The following is a 17,640-nucleotide window of genomic DNA, read 5'->3' as shown; positions in this document are numbered from 1 at the left end:
TTTGTATTAGGAAAGAAGTATGTACCAATGAAGGTTTTATCTTCATAGAATTAGTAACCTGTAATCGCAAATATGGAAAATTAGTATGTAGTTTAAAAGTATGTTTTACGGTCTAATTTTTTTGTTAATGCATGGTTGAATTATGTTTGTCAGTACCTCAATGGGCCTGTGACTGCTGTTTCTTTTCCTTCTAATGTCATATGTAAGGTTTAAGGTCTGCCTTGTAGTAAAGATGAGGAAATGGTAGTTAGGAGGACATTGGATTTAGTGTCATGAAGAGTGCAAAACAGTAATGTGATTTCATAATGGAATGAAAACAATAATTGAGAAAAATGAAATATTATTTTTTAGCATTATTATTAGGAAATGCTTGCTTTTGGTTGAAAAAAGCCCTTAACTATGAAGGAAGTATCTGTCTATGTTCAATGATGATGCACTGCCAGGGGATGTCAGAGACTCTTTCCCAGGTTGCTTCAGAGCAGTTTGAGTTTTGTTATAGCAAAACAACTAGGAAAATTGAGAACTTTAAATCTGTGGTTTCCAAGTCCTGGCCAAATGTCCTTCCAGATGAATTCATATGCTTCCAGAAGAAATTGTCATCAAACCCACTAGTGTCTCCATGAGACGAGATTTAATTAAAAGTTCTTTATTAAGCCTTGTTAAGAGGTTATATATTGTAGTATGGCTTGATAGCTTCAGCATCACAATATATTTTGAAATAGGTAAAATCCTATGGTCCTGCTGTGTATCACAATCTGAGCAGCTTTGAGAGAGTGCCCAGTGATCTCACAGTGAGTGTAATGGATACACTCCCAGTGTGTTCTTGAGATTAACCACTGATATTTTATTAGGCCAGAAGGGATACCAAAAGAGTCAGACCCCTGCTGATACCTCCTGTAAGAGTCAAAAAACTAAATAAACATGGTTTGGTGCAGGGCTCTGACCAAAATAAAATAAAATCTTTTATTTTACCACCATCAGTTGGGATTTTGAGTAGCTGAATCAGACAAGGACAGACTATAAATGCAGCTAGGAGATGGATAAGCCAAAAATTCTTCTTCCAGCCTGATGATGCCAGAATTATTCATTCAATGGGTCATAGGGAAAAAACCATCAACCCCATTTCTGCTACGGCAGAAATGTTTGCCTGGCAAAGTCAGTTGTTTCTCTGGTAGGGAAACTCATGATTCAGAAGTATATGGCAGATGTTGTTAGCAGCCTCCTTCAGAGAGAGGGAAGGGTGTGCTTGTGCAATGTTTGTGTCTCTTGAGGGTGCCAGCAGCTCCCTAATGAGTTGTGCTGCCCCGGCTGTCACATGCCACAAGAACAGAGGCTGGGCCAAAATATGCATGAAAACAGAGACAATGGCCATGTTTCTTCTTTCAACTCTACACACCAACTTCTTTGGCTTTGGGACATAATCTGCTCCATTTTCTCCTGATAGGAAATACATGTTGATTGTTGGCCCCTTTGAGCTGTGCTTGCAATGACAGCCAGGTAATCAATAAGGTCAGTGCCCTGAAACTGAGCAGAAGCAGCAGAAATAGAGCTCGGTCCCTCTTGCCAAGGGAGATACTGTCAAGGTAACAAGGTTACCTTGTTCCCCACCGCCCTGTCCCCTGGATCAGGGCTCCCAGAGGAGACCATTGCCTTCCTCCTGCCCTGGGTACACAAAAGGCAGAAACATTTGAAGAGATCCCGGCGTGGCTCCTATTACCAGTGAATATAAATCTTCTAAGCATTCATTTTCCTCCCCTAACCAACAGCAGCTGATTTAACAGGGAATTTATTTTTTTCTTGACTTAATTGCTTGATACTTCAGATGTAATCATGTTAGCTACTTTCAAATGATTAAAGGGAAATGGCAGTGGAGACTCCTCTAAGTTTTTTGTTCTTTCTTTCACCCCTCACAGCATGTCTTTACTGAACCACAGCTGTGACCCAAACTGTGTGATCGTTTTTGAAGGATACCAGCTTTTACTTCACTCTGTCCGAGAGATCCAGATTGGTGAAGAGGTAATTAACTTGTCCTCCCTTCCATCACAGACACCTGCAACAATGACATCTCCCTAAATAAATTCCAGACTGCTGGGCCACCAGCTTAATATTTTGATGATATATTGATGCCACTTTCTAGCACATAGCTATCAGGGGGAAAATGATAAATAGAATCATCTCTTCACACTGCCTGGGCCCTGTAATCATTACTTCTCATAAATCACTAGCAGTCTTGATAAATTCCTGTTCCTCCTTTCCTCCTCTAGGCACTTCATTTTGTTTGTATTTGAGTGTCTTTACCCTGACGGGAACACTTAGAGTATTTCTGAGTGGAATGCAGTGTTCCCTAAGTCATTGCAACAATAACATTTGTCAGGCGGCAACCCTGCACTTGTAGTAAACCTTTCATTGACAGTGAAAGGTGCTAACCAAGGTTTGTTTTCTTGTCCGTTTCACTAGGAAAGACTGCAAAATATCTTTTTCAAGATTTAATCTAAGATATTCTCTACTTTATTTTTACAACAGCACTTGTATTAATTTGAAAATAAGCATTTGTTGCTGGAAATAAAAAAAAAAAGTGTTTTGCAGCAATGCAGCACTGAATTTGCTTAATAAGACCTGAAAAGAGATGTGTATATATGTAATTTCAGATGTATCAATAACCTACACAGTCCTAGCTGTTGGTCATTTCAAAATCATAACCTGATGTAAATATGATTCACACCTGTTCTTAAAACTCTGTGGAGATGAAGACCATACTTATTTTGATTTAGACACAGTCTTTATTTACCTCCCTATGAAGTTTCTTCTTTTTTAATGTATTCTTTCTCAAAGATAGTAGGGCATCAAAGTAAGTAAATGGTAGAAAATTTTCTTAGGCCATCAAAATAAGTGGTAGAATATTTTTTTTCAGTGAAACATTGTTAAGAACCAACAAAAATGTTTTTGCATGCTTACCTTTTTGCCAAGAGAACTCTCTCAGGATGCAATATATGTTTGTGGAGCTATTAATTATAGACATTTTTCAGTTCAGCATTCTTGTTTAAGTGTTATTATAGACACCTTCCTTCTATTTTATCCATAAACCATAACTTTCCTCTTGGCTTCCCAGTTCACTAAGAGGGGTTGCTTATTAAAAAACACAGTAGATTTTAATGTCTTAGCAGGAAGAAAATGGGCTTAAGGCTTAAGAGACAAAGTAAAGCTACGAAGTCAGTATTAGGTTAGATCTGTTATGGAAAGAAGAAGGAAAATAAGGGGAGCTGAGATCCATTGTAGTCATCTCAGCATTCTGAACTTTGCTTCCAGGATCTCAGACTAATTATAACACCTTTTTCCTCTTCAAGAGAATTACAGAATTACAGAATATTTAGAGTTGGAAGGGACCTCACAGGTCATCTGGTCCCTTACTGCGGGCAGAGACACCTTTCACTAGAACAGGTTGCTCAGAGCTTCATCCAACCAGCCTTGAACTCTGCTGGGGATAGAACCTCCACAACTTCTCTATGATGTTGACTATTACAGTTTTTGTAACTTTAGATGATGTTAATTTGACAGCATACAAAGCTTTCCTTTACTTGCAGCTCTTTGCAAAAATGAAATTTAAATGCTGCAAAGAAAGGTGAGATATGGGGAAGGATTATAAAAAAGCAAAAATTATTTGTCTAGAGATCATGAGGCCTCCTTTACTGGTCAAGTAGCCTATCAACTAGTTATGTCAAGAAGACAAGCAGCCTACTCTTAAGAGGTCTTCATCATTTCCCTACCCTTAGGTAACCGCTTCAAACAGCATCAAGATGCGTGCTGTAATTTCAATTGACTTTTTGTTAGTTGCTGAGTCTACCTAGTGTTTTGCAGGCAGACCTGAGAAGATTTTGCCTCCTTTACAATCAGAAGTTGTATGGCTTCAAATCAATTACTCTTTTTAGGAGCCAGAATGGATTAGCTGAGGTGCAGTTCTGCTCCAAAATGGGTGCTTTGCTTCTCACCAGTTTCAAAGTTCAGTTAGAGCAAATTTGTATCTTTCTTCAGACTATCATATAACTGACTGTACCTTACAGAGCAACATTTTTTTAAATACTAAAAACAAATAATTATTTCAGATGATGAGCAAATAAATCCATTTTCATGATAGATTTCAGCCAAGTTATATAGTGTTTTTGTTAATGTAATTCTGTGAGAAGTTTTTTATCTGTGTATGCTTGACACATTACATTTTGTCCCATTCAAATGTTTAGAAACAATTTTTTCCTTGAATTAGAAGTTGTACTGGTTTTGTACCACTGCAGAAGGCATTTTGATCTTATATGCCAAAACAGAAAGAGTGCAGACTGCTAAGCACTTCTATAACTCTGTCTAAGGAACAGATTTCTGTACACAACCTCTCTAAGATTGTGAGACCCATGATTGCAAAACCAAGGTGGAACTAATCCCTTTTTTTTCCCCTGCTGTTAGCATTTAAATACTTGATATTAAATTTTCACAGAATTTTCTGTCTAGAAATTTTGTGGCTTATATTCTGTTACCAAAAACCAAACCAAACCAAAAAACCACCACCAACAACAAAACCCCACATAAATTAAGGTCACTGCATTGTGGAAGTAGTGGAAAATCCTGTCTACCTCAGTTGGCAGATGAGGAACATGAGAAACTAACCACCTTATCCATGATTAAAGAATTTCCATGTCAGAGCAAGAAGCAGGGCTCAGACAGTTCTGTGTTTCTAAGGAGAGTCTTAAGAGTCAATAAGTCTCGTGGCTGTTAAATAATTCCTTGCCTTCATACATGTTTTTAATATATATTCTCCAAATAATATATATTTGGGGGGAAAAGATTTACTGCATTCTTTACAAACAATGCAATAAAGAGGCAAGCTTTGGTCAGTTGAAGTAATGTTTTAATTAGTAGCATACATCCCACATGCAAATACCATTAAGAAAACCTTTGATAAATGGGCATATTTCCTAAATATGTACAAGTTAAATGAGCCTTGCATCTAAAGTGAAGTGATCCAAAATTAAAGCAAGGACAGAAGAGAGACTTGAATACAGAAATTTTGGTTTTAAACAATTAAATTATTAGTATAGGCTCAGTCACTGCTAGGTTGATCATGTTTATCATGTTTCTAAATATTCTAGTTATATTTTAGCACTCAGTCTGCCAGCTACAAACATTTTTTCCCTTATGGATTTCTGCTGGCAGGCCTGGGAATTTGAACTTGGGCAAGAGAGACCCTAAGTTGTTAAAACGCTAAAAGGAGAGATAAATGTGATGAATCCTCTTCTCCTCTTTCTGTCCAGTCATATGTTTTAATATGTTGGTACGTGACTGTTCATATCCACAAGTGTTTGGCAACCTCTGAAAAAGAAATGTCTTTTTTTAAACTTCTTCCTACCCCCAAGGTTTCTGCAACATAAATGAAAAAACAGGGATGGTGGGGTGGAAACCAAAAATATAAAGAGAGAAAGGGGTGAAGCCTGTAGGCTGGATAGGTAAGGAATATTTGGTGTTGGGTCTGTGTTTATTTTGCAGTTTTATAAAACCCACCTAAGGATGGTTTCAATAGTAATGACAGGGTTTAAGCCACTGTCTTAAATATTTTGGCAAAGAGTAGACTAATCTCACAGGATTTTTTTCCCAGAAGATTCCTACTGTCTTGCACTGTGTCTGAACTTGGTTAAATCCTTTTTGCTGTTGGATACCACCTGAACCTAAAGCCCAGCAGGACATGAGTCAAAACCAGAGATGTTTATGCAGAGGACAAGAGACAGGGAACAGCCAGTGTGTGGAATGATTTTGACAGAAAAACCTTGTGAGTTGCAAGGAGACATGAAGATTGGGAGGCTTTTGATGGGAGAGGGAAATTGGGGTTTGAATGTCTGAAGGATGAGGTTAGGACTGCAGCTTGAATGGAAAATGCTTTGTGGGAAGGAAGGGAGACAGATCTTTCTTACCACACCAAGGGGGATGCAGATTAGGACCAGATGTGGAAAGAAGTGAGGACAAAGTTGTTTGGGTCACTGAAGATATTTGAGAAATCAGAGTAGGGCAACAAGGACTGTTGACTTGGGAAAACAAGTGAACACAGTGGGGAAAGGTGAAGGATAAGGCTAAAGGACAGATCTGAGATTGGCACAAGGATGAAATCATCCCATTGTAGCATAAGTGGCTATGCAAGGAGCTAGAATTTATGGCTAGAAAACAGGTTTAGATAATCTGGTGTTGAGAACAAGACAGGAAAATGATACTCATGTTGAGGGGTAGAGAAGAAAAGAGAAAGAATAAGAGGGACATTGGAGATAATGGGACAGAAGAGACAAAGCTTGGAAGAAAAGGATGGAAAATAAATAAGCAGCACAATTGCCATCCATTCACTGCAGAAAGATCAGAGGGAAGCCTACAGCTCCCATGTAAAATATTAGTACAGACTGCTCTGCTGTAAGCCAGTAGTGGTGAAACTAATACTCTCTTGGCTCAGACATGCACAAGCTGGGACAGAACAACACTATATATAATTCTAAACTTAACAAAGTTCTCACACTTTCTAACTTTTGATTGATTGTGGAATTTTAATTTGTCACTTTCATTGATCGTACCATTAATCTTCAATTATGAGGCCATATTTATTTTAAATGCTTGACTTTGCCATCTCAGTGGACTTCTTTTAACGCCGTTCTCCTTCAGTATGTAATCAAATTACACTGTAATAATAAATGAAAAAAAATGCAGTCATTGTTTTAGTTGCTTGTTAATTGCTCATTCAATTACAATGCCCACTAATTTGTAAAAATGCAGGTTCTGACAGTGGATTTCATGGTCATTACTAAAATTGGTCAGGTTTTCCTGTAATTTCTTTGAATGGATTCGTGATTTAACTGAAAACCATGTGAAAATTCTCCCAATTAGTTGAAGTGTCTAGGCTCAGGATGAAATAATGTGACCTGATTTTTTTCAGCTCTGACCCCTCTGGAGTGTTTCAAAGTGTGTTGGGCGGATCGTGTAATCACTGAATAACGTGTGACTGTATGGTGATCTGAACTGAGCTGGTTTTTTTGTTATATTTTTTTCCTTATCATTAGTTTGTGCCTGTGAAGCACTTCAAACATTTCAAGAACCCTACAAATGGTTAGTCCTGTAAAATTCTTTCTGGCAGGCATCAAAGTGAACAAACTACAGACTTCTCTGTAGCTCATTGGAATTCACTCTGTACAGTGTAAGAAGTTCAAAATGGCACAAATTTAGGCACAAATTTTCTTTTATCATTTTAATAAATATTCTTGTCAATAGTCTAAACAACTCAGACTGCAATGCTTTTGTGCTTCCTTGGTCACAAGGGAAACATCACTGGCATACTGAAAATGGATATGGCATAAGAGGAATTCCCCTCAGGCTCAAACACATATTTGCAAGAAAGTAAGAGCTTCCCTGAGAAAAAAATTTTGGAGATAGTTGGATATTGTATAACAGTAGTGGTAAATACACTCTTAAGCTCTGGAGCTAGACAGAAAATGAGATTTCATGCACAAGGAATTCGGATACTTTATGCATAGTTTCTTTGCTATCTTTTCCTACTTTCCTTTCTTCTATTTTTCTTCCAAATTAGGATTAAAAGTTGAAATAGTGATAATTTTGGGCAGAATTAATAATTACAAACAATATTGATCTTGAAATGTGAAAAAGTGTTCTTCACTTTCACAAGAATAATGGAAACTATTTTTCTCTTTTTCTCACTTTATGTTAAAGTAGTTAATTTCTTCTAGAAAATAATCTGTTAGCATTTTATTTTATGCTGGGAAAAAAAATGTTGTATGCAAAAAATTTTGCCTCTGCCAAAACATACCCTGAATATGGATCTTTTGTAAAATGTACCAACTATTTTTTTTTAATGTACTGCACACAGCTCACCATCAGCTACGTTGAATCACTGATGCCTACCAGGGAACGTCAGAAGCAGCTGCTGCGCCAGTATTGCTTCGAATGTGATTGTCCACTCTGCCAGAATCAAGAGAAGGTAGGTTGAGAGAAGAAATTCCTTGCCAGTGAAACAGAATTTTCTAAGGCCTGTCAGCAGCTTTCCTTCCTTATTGTAATGCTTATCTTTTGCTAATCATTGAACGGCCAGAAGAGGGGAGAAAATTGCCTCTGCCCTCATTGTGGTTTTTGTTGCTGTGAAAGACAACTGTGAATGAAAGAAAAGCAGAAAGTGTTGGCATTTTATATTCAAAAGAGTAATCTTGGAACTTCAACTGAAGCCACTTGTCTGATACTACAGGAAGGTTGTACTTATCCTCAAAATAATGTTGAATTAATTTTGCCAAACACCTGCATAAGTAATTTTCCAGAACTACCAAGCTTGTCAGCAGTTGATAGAGAGAATGGTGAAACCCTTGGGTGACTTTGTAGTTTTTATGCTCACATCACAAGTTCTTGGAGTAGCAGGTCAGTGGTTGTACTAGATAAACTTTTGTTGAGTGTGATCTCTTACTAGGGTTCAGCCTAGATTGGTTTGATTATATTCTGGTTTGCTTCATATTTATGCAACCTTGGAACACTAAATTTGTCTCAGAGGCTGATGAGAGATTAAATGTAATTGGCAAAATGAGGCTGGCTTTATAGCAGTTTTTATGCACTAAGTCTCTTTTGTTGTATGTACTTTTGTTCTTATTTTCACAAATGCTTGTTTGGAGTAAGTCACCTGCCATAGCTAAATGTGTTCCTATAAGATTACAAATAGTAAGAAAGGTATTGACGAAAATGTAATTCCAAGGAGCATAATATGATTAATGAAAGAATAGCTGCACAGAAAAAAAACCCAGAAAAATAAAAAGAAACCCCCAAAATTCAAACTGTATCATATGTTTTGATTCATTAGTAGGCAGTTCAAAAAAGAGAGCACAGAAAATTTCATATGACATAATGCTAAATTACTTCCTGTCCATGTTGGCATTCTGTGCCTGATAAAAGCTGCTGCAATTCTACTCAGAGGCTGTGAAGACCTCTTTTTATCTTTCTTTTAAAGATGGTCACTCAAGTGCCATGAAATCTTGGATTAGTGTTAGGTAAATGGCAACCTCACAGATGCAATAGTGATTAAGAAAAATAAGCAGGCTAAAGAGTCTTCAAGGATCACTTTAGAGTTTGTGAAAGGGTAGGCAAGTGGTATAGAGATCATTGAGCATGTGGAATGTTTTAGGATATAATATCCCCAGGCTGGTGTGTATGTCATTGTAAGAATCAACACATAACATCCAAAAATACTGTAGTGAAATTATATGTGCATATGTTAATGAAAGCAATACTCTCATACACAGGTTAAAATTAATTCATAATTCTTTTTGAAAATATTATTTTCATTTGTTTTCATAGTCTATAGATCTTTATTTTGCCCTTTCACAAAATTTTCCTGGGAATGATACTGTGAAATGTTTGGAAGGCTATTTGTGACCACATTCTGAAATTCTGTGCTTGTCTGGTTGTTACCATGTTAAGAGGTCTCTGAAGGTCTAAAAGCCTCATGGCAGCTTGGTCTGTTAATGTCTATGAAGAAGACATCTTTATCCTCAGCTTCAGTTTAGGGTGATTAAATGTTATCTGTGGCAGTCCTCATAGTATTGTGTTTAATTTCTCTGTGACAACCGAATTTGTACAATCTCTTCATGACTAGCTTTTTATTTTTTTTCCTTTATCTCAGTCACTGCTAGTAAGCTGAGAGTCATGTACTGCAGGTACAGCAGGAGGTAATACTTTTGGAAGTCCTGGGGTTTTAAACTACAAAATGTCTCGATTTAGATGCTTAAAGTTGATAAAATTATTCAAAATATCCCTGCTGAAATATCCCTAATATTGAGATAAATTTCTAAATCATCTTAGAAATTTTTTTAAAATGCAAAATGTTTGTCAATAGAATAGACAACAGCTGTAACTTTGGGTCATCAAGAGTGGCAGAGTCAATATTGTGAATCAATATAGTCAGCTAAAAGTAAATTCCCATATTACAACACTGCTTTGCAGAAAAAAAGATAGTTTAGTCAACAGCAATTTGTCACATGTATCTTTCTTATAGGTAAAAATGCAAATTCCAGAAATGCTTTATCCATTCAAGTAAGTTCTTGTGTGTTGGGGATTTTTTTCAGTTGCAGTCATCTCATGCAAAAAGCTAGAACCCTTTTTAAAATCACATTTATAGACATTTACACAAACACTTCTAGAGCTTGTGTTACTCCAGTCTTGCTGAGTGTGCTTGTGAGCTGCTGAACACATACTAGGGACTAGTGAAAGCTCTTAAGATGCACACATCAATTTATAGTAAAGTTTTAAGTCAAGTGATTTGCACTGTAGCTTTTATTCTACATCTTTTGTAATGTTCTAAAAGGGGACCTGCAAATCCCCTGGGAAATATATGTTACAAGTTTATATGAAGAACCCATAAACCTTATGTTTATTTGTACTTAGTTACATGCATCCTTATTTATTCATATTTATAAAAACATTTGGCAAGATAATTATCAATGAAATTTATGTTTCCTGCTGTATTTTTAAAAAGCTTGTTCATTTAGTGTTAAATGCCTGAGTGAAAAAGGAAGATGGTATCAAGTTTCTGTTCTCAAGTCAGCTACTGACTGCAAGTGACTTGGGAATTTTTTTTTATTCAAGAGCAACTTCTGTATTTTCTAAGATTCAACCCTTATTTTTCATAATTGGTAGGAAGCTACCATTTCAACTGGAGCTCAGCAGGTTTTTGACTAGAAAACAGATCAGACTGTCTGTATTGGGGATCATTTTTGTGAATGTTCTGTCAAGCTCTGGTTTGTTCAGCCTCTACAAATGCAGTGAGAAAATAATTTATAGGTAATTTATGCTTCTGCTGAGTATTCTGGTGCCCAAAGGATAATAAAGAAAGGTGCTGTATTTTCTAAGGTATTTTAGCTTTATGTGATGGATTTGTTTAAATGAGAATAATTTCTTGAAGCAGGATGGTTTGGGGTTTATTTGTGTGCTTTGTGCCTCCCTCATACCGAGAGCAATGACAAGCAGCTCATTCATACTGTCTTCAGTAGAAATTCATGAAAATTGGAATGGATTAAAGAGGTTAAAGGATTGCCTTGAAGTAAATTGCCCACTCTTTAGACAGATAAATTTTGGTGAGATAAATTATGCTGCTCCATGAAATATATATAAACACAAAATCAAGACTGACATGATCACGTTTCTGTGCTAGCTGACAGGGAAAACCAGAGTGCAGTTACAGCACTGCCTAGATGTACACAGCTCCCTTGCACAGTTGTCAGGATCTGAGACTCTAATATCTCAGGTATTAGAGATAGACAAAGGCTACATTTTCAATATCATGACAGGGGCTGCAGCCCAACCACAGGAACCCTTGCTGAAGCCAAAGGTACTGAAGTTTAGCATCAACTGATACACACTGGCACTCACCAGACCAAGGGAAAGGTTCCATGGCTGAGCAGCCACAATGGCACTCCATGCAAAATGAGAGGGAATGTTCCTCACTGGTCACTGCTGGTGAAATGATTTGAAAGTGAATCTTTGCTGTAGTGTAGTAGCTCTTTATCTTCCTTTCCAGCTGTGAGTGCAGCCACAGAATAATCTAGGTGCATGGCTGGCTGCTATCAAGGATGAGAAAACATAGAAGCAAACAGTGGCAATAGCTGAGCTGGGGATCTTAAATAGTTTTTTTTGCCTGAGCCTCAGTGTGAGCTGCATTTTAATTCTAAGGATGTACTATAATGCTGGCCAGTGTCTTTTAGCAGCTGGTCAAGCAGCCTGGCAAGTACAAATACATCACTGTAAGCTGGTTAAGGTAAGATTGAGGGGAACATTTTGGTGGTTCAATTCCTGAGAAATTAAATGGCACTAACTACAAATCTAAACAAGACTTTTGTCCAAAGTTAGGAAAAACAAATCAGGAACTAAAAGAGGTGAACAAACCATGTCTTCCTAAAAGTCACTCATAGAATACTTCCTGTCCATCAATACTTTAAGTTATAGCTACTGTATTGTCTTCAGTTCATTGTATCTTTGACAGCTTTACACATTATTCTTTGCTCCATTTTAAGATCAATCTCCACTGTAATTCAGGAATGTGTGCCAAGCTGAACTCTTGACAACATATTACTATTCCAGCACATAAAAGCCCCTTCCATTAATTATAATTAAGGATGGGTTTACATTGATGACAAACATTTTAAATGAAGAGCAGTTTTTTCCACAGTCATGAGCCAGAGAATTGTTCATGTTGTGCATCTTTAGCCAAGGATTTCAGGGACATTTGTGCTTATAAAATGGTTTTGTTATGAGTTGGGTTTCTCTTTTGGAGCTGGGATTTAATATTTTAGTCTAGCTTGGTTTTTTAAAAGGTTTTATATATTACATGGTCAAAAGCAATGGACATGACTCTGAATCATTTTTATATTTGGCCAGTGTTTGAGAGTTACCAAAGTTAATAACAGCATAACACCAGTAAGCGTGTTATTCCTTTAATAATTTCTTTTGCTTTGCAAAAAGTACTTACTTATCTTGCAGCCTGAAATTTGGTAGAGAACATCACAAGTCCAGTTTCCAACTCAAGGACTCTCAAAACCAGGTCACCTGAACAGCAACCAAGCTATCAACCTCTACATAAAAGTACCACCTGTAATTCTTTACTTGTTTTTACATAAATCCACCAGCTCTGTTGTAAACCCACACCCCCCCCCCCCCCCCCCAAATAAGTCCCTGAACCTGAAGTTTTGACATTATTTTTGTAGCAGAGGGAACAACACAACTGTAGTTTAGAACTTCATCAAATTTAAGTAAATTAATCAAATTAGTTGGTGTAGCATGTGTCTGTGGTTGATTTGCCTTACCAAGTTTCCTGAAAGAGACTGGAATATGACCAAAGATACATTATGCAACATTTTCACCTTTGATCTTAATGTTTGTTCTCAGCAATACCTTTGAAGAATATGTGTTTAAATTACAGAGGCATGAAGAGTATTATTATTGACTGTTGTTTTTAATTAGGATGTAAAGGCTTCATGCAAGATCACTGTACTGGTGTTAGTACAAAAATGTCACCCCTCCCTCAGGGATCATATATTTAGGACACAGGAAACACAAAATTATATGTTTAAAAGTGCCTTTTAAAATTGCTGAATTGTGAAGTTCCATAAGTTTGTGTCCCAGTTTTCCTAATATTTATTTATTTTTAGACATTTACATTCTCACTAAGTTTTCCAAGTACAATATGAAAGATGAGACCTCCAAATTAATTCAAAAGATGAAGCTTGGGAAGCAGGGGTTGTTGAAAACAAGTTTCTTTATACAACTAAACATAAAACCCTTTGATCAAAGCAAAGACAAAACTAGGAGCATCTGTTTCTCTAGTCATGATTCTAAAAGACTTGTTAAATACCAATGTAGTACCAAACAGTGTGTTAAAAAATTATCAGAATTTTGTTCCAAGAGAATCCTGATTTAATTAATTTACTATCAAAACACAGAGTTTGCAATAGTTAATTGTAGAAATTTTTCATTCCTCATCTTTTGTACTGTTTTGCCACAAGAATTGCCTTTGAAGCAAACTACAGGATGACATCAAGCCAGAGATCAGTCATGTTTCACCCACCTACTCTTCCAGCCCAATGTCAATATAACCAGTGCCTACAAAAGTCAGTGGCAGTAACTGGAGCCTGCTGGGACACAATGCTGTTTCTCTCCATAGGTGGCTGGCTATTTCTTCCCTCTGGCAAGGCATTTGGTAGTGACATAAACCCTGGACTCATTCCTGAAATCCAGCAGTCAGACTAACACTCTTCTGTTTCTTTCAGAGGATCTTACCCTCTTGGGATGGATTTCCAAACAGCCAAGGACAGAGGGCTTTTATTTTTCTAGTGCCAAAAATAACAGTTAGAAACAAGGCAGCCGCTTCTAATTTCTGGGATCTCTTGTTCATTAACAAAGGCATCATGTCTTCAGCTTCTTAGCATTTCTTACATGACTTCTGAGGCTCCTTCCATCTTTCAACATTGTAATTTTTTTCCTCTGAAGTGCAGTTCCAAAGACAGTGGCAAATGCACTGTGATCATTTTTCCATGACAGCTTGCCTATTCCAATTGCTTTGGGACTGCCTCAGTGCACTCTGGTCACCACTTGGCAGCATCCAGCTGGAGCTCACTTGGGTTGTCAAGGTCATGGAAAAGATATGGCTATTCTTATAAATAGACATGAGTTGAAAGATGGATGTAAACTCTTTGCCTTTTCAGGAGATCCTTAATAGGGCAACCTGTATCAGTTTGGTCCCTTGAGTTCACAATTAAAGCAAACATAGAAGTTGGGAGTGTGGCACCCTCCTGGGAGTCTGGCTTTCTGCTCATCTCAGTGGAGCAGAATCTCATTCCTTTCAGATCCAGCCATCTAATAGGAAACTTAAATCTTCTGGCAGATGTTTTAAGGAGAAAAACTTTTTCTTCCAAGGGAAGACAGGGCATTCTCATCACTTTTTTAGCTGTTGCAGCTACATTTAAGTGCCTGGATTTTTTCTGCATGTCCATCTTCCTTGGGAATGTTAGAACTAGCTATTACTGGTAGGATTTATTTTTTCAGATGTTCTCATTCCTGTGGGAGTCACTGTTTGGTCTCTGCTGGATGACAAGCAGAAGTAAGAAAAGTCTCACTCTGGATTAGCAATCTAAAATAAGCATAGAATATTCAGAGAAACAGGAGTAATTTAAATATAGGGCTAGATCAGAAAAATCACTTTCCAAACACCTTTTCCTGTGATGATTTTGGAGAGACTTCTTTTTCCTAAATATGTATAGAAGCCAGTCATTGCAGTACCTGAACTTGAATCTCTGAATTATCTTTCACTGGCGCTTCTATAAGGTCTTGTATGTTTCAGCCTGTCAAGGTGGTTCCTAATAACAGTAGTACCTTAGGGAATAACCTTGATTTTGGATGCCTTTTCTTGATCTGTTTATCAGTCACTTTTTTCTATTTTGCAGCATGTTCAATCTATTAAAATGCCATTAATTAGGTAATTTGATTGAAATATGAGAGGTTTCAATTCAGATCCCGTAAGTCATTAAGAAAACAAAAAGGATGTTGCAACTTTAAACTGCAGATTTCTGGACTGAATGAGTTTTGATTTTCTGAACACAAAAATCTCTCTGGTTGAAGGTCATCTGCTTTGGACAAAATAATATCTACATCCAGAGCCAGAATGACATTTTTTCCTAGCTGTTAGAGCAGACCCTACGGCGTAAGGGAACCCCACAACTCAGGCAATGGGTGAGATTCAGATGAATCCAGGATGTGCACTGTATCTTTCTTCTAGACTCCTGTTCCAAATCAAGTAAAAATAGGAGCTTGGGTCTTTTTCTTTCCAAGTGTATATTTTAATGAGCTATGAATTTTAAAGAAAAAGTAGAAGATGGTGAGTGGAAATACCTTTTTCTCATTGATTCTCTGGATGTAAGCAAAATCCTTTCTGACAGTAAAGCAATTTATCATTTACCTTTAAAAATTCAAACTAGGACAGCAAAATTATATGGGCTGACCATAAAATCAGCCTTTGTGGGCATGCTATATATTTTGATCCCTCCATTTTATTGTTTTGTCTGTTCGTAGACTCTCAGCTTTTGGGATAAATATTCCTTTTACTCTGTACAGTTTAAAACCCTGAAAAACAGTGTAGCTGTGATTCTGATACTGCCAGTTTTATAAATAAAATAGCAACATTAAAGTCAACAAACAATCTGAAGTCACATCAACATGGAGGAAGAAAAGGTGGAAAGTAGTCTACTGTTTATCAGCAAATTTGAGAGTTACTTAAAATAGGATGCTATTTTATTAGCTCACTGAAATTCTTTGCAATATGCCATCCTCAAATAATTTCAGCTAAGTTTTTGTCATCTTTAACTCATTCCTTGTTGAAGACATTGCCTTGAAGACATTACCCAATACTACTCCATAGGAACCTTTTTCATTCTGAATAAATGTTTTCAGCTATGGTTCTTATGATTCTCCTTCATATCAGTGCATTATGTGTCTTTCTCTTCAGATTCTGAATATGCTTTCTGCATTCTCCAAATTTCTGGTTCTTAATGCCATCCTGATTGTATACTATATACTTTATGATGCTCGGCAATTTCTCTTGTTTCATTTTCCTTAGTCAAAAAAGAAATTGTCCTGATCATTCTTACCTTTTTTACAGTGTATTTTTTTCTGAGATCCCTTACTGTCTATACAATGCCTGGAAATCACTAGAAATAAATACTGCAAATACAGTGGGTGTAAATGCTTGATAAAGATTACCTTCATTTCAGTGCCTGTTGTCCTAGTTTGCTGAAAATTCCAATCAGAGGGGAGGAATAATGGCTGGTTGTGTTAAGCAGGTTTGTGCACATTGAGCCCATAAGTATGACTATGGTTTTACCTTATATGGGTCAATAATGGCTTTAAAAAGTCTGGCAAAAGTTTAATCCAGTGGTCCTGATTTATATCTGGTAATCTACCCATCACTAAATCTATGAACTAAACCATTCCCTCTCTTGGAAGAATAGCATATTCTGTGAACCCTTTCACTGTGATTGCTTTTTGTGCTGAAGTGAGCATGTGCCTACACTGGATAAACACAGGTCTGAATAAACAGATAAACACAGGCAAGAGCAGCATTGTATGTATATATATGTGCAAAGGGATATGCAGGGAACATGCAAGAACAATTCTAAAGATTTTCCTATTTCATGAACAACATGTTCCACATCCAGTACATGGTGGGGCTTTCCTTTTGCTGCTATTTGTTTTGTGATCTTTGTTAGGTAATGTGAAGCCCTATTTCATATCTCTCACCATAAATTAGATGCTGAAATGCCCATTATACAAGTAAAATTTTGAAAGATGAGTTATTCTTTAGTGTATCTCAGTATGGAAGTTACTAGAAAGACTCACATTGGTATTTCCCATGCCACATTGTGAAAGTGCATCTTTCTCTCTAGGCTTATTTAAATTGAGAGATGGCTTTCCTGCCAGCTGCCTCTAAGCTTTTGAACACTCTTTGCAAGCCAAATTTTATTTTTCAAATATTGATTGACTGATTTAGAACCATGTGGCAAGGTCATCAGGTATCATGACTTCATTCTAATTGCTTTTTGACAGTGTAATAATTCAAAATTGAGGTTCTGGCTGAATTCATAGAAAGCACCATAGGTTGAGAAAGACAGAATCATCCTCTTCAGTGCCTAAATCAGTTCCAGTCCTTCACTAATATTCTCTGAGGTGTATTAAAGCAAGAATGAGCTCATTTGAATAACAAGGAAGCCTATAACTTTTCAGACTGTAAAACTGCAGACTAAATGCTTTGGCTTGAAAAATTGCTATGATAAGCAATGTGCCATATCAGCTTCTTGCCATAATTTAATTCATGTCACAACAATGCAATAACTAAAGCTGTAGTTATAAATTTTGTATTTGTGAGCTCTATTCTAAGACATGAAGAGAAACTTCTGTGTGTGTAGAAGATGGCAGGCTTTAGAAGGCTGTATGTACTCCAGCCACAAGAGTTACAGCAGAGGATTGTGGAATTTTTTTGACCCACTGCAGGATGTCCTGCTGTTTTCCATGGGATTTCTCAGTGTACTGTAT

At 36.9% G+C, this 17,640-nt stretch overlaps 1 protein-coding gene across 11 annotated transcripts in view; it reads left to right on the top strand.

Moving 5' to 3' along the window:
- The window catches only part of SMYD3 (SET and MYND domain containing 3), a 377,228-nt gene that overhangs the window by 300,733 nt on the left and 58,855 nt on the right, over positions 1 to 17,640 (top strand). For all 11 annotated transcript variants that reach the window (XM_064414707.1, XM_064414708.1, XM_064414714.1 and 8 more), the window contains 2 exons: positions 1,914 to 2,016; positions 7,898 to 8,008. In XM_064414707.1, the coding sequence (XP_064270777.1) occupies positions 1,914 to 2,016; positions 7,898 to 8,008 (214 nt within the window). The remainder of the gene's footprint in view (positions 1 to 1,913; positions 2,017 to 7,897; positions 8,009 to 17,640) is intronic.

Source organism: Passer domesticus, chromosome 3, assembly GCF_036417665.1.
Source record: "Passer domesticus isolate bPasDom1 chromosome 3, bPasDom1.hap1, whole genome shotgun sequence".
Taxonomy (NCBI): Eukaryota; Metazoa; Chordata; class Aves; order Passeriformes; family Passeridae; genus Passer; species Passer domesticus.
Note: the sequence above shows the minus strand (reverse complement) of the source record. Positions and strands in the feature narration are given on the sequence as shown.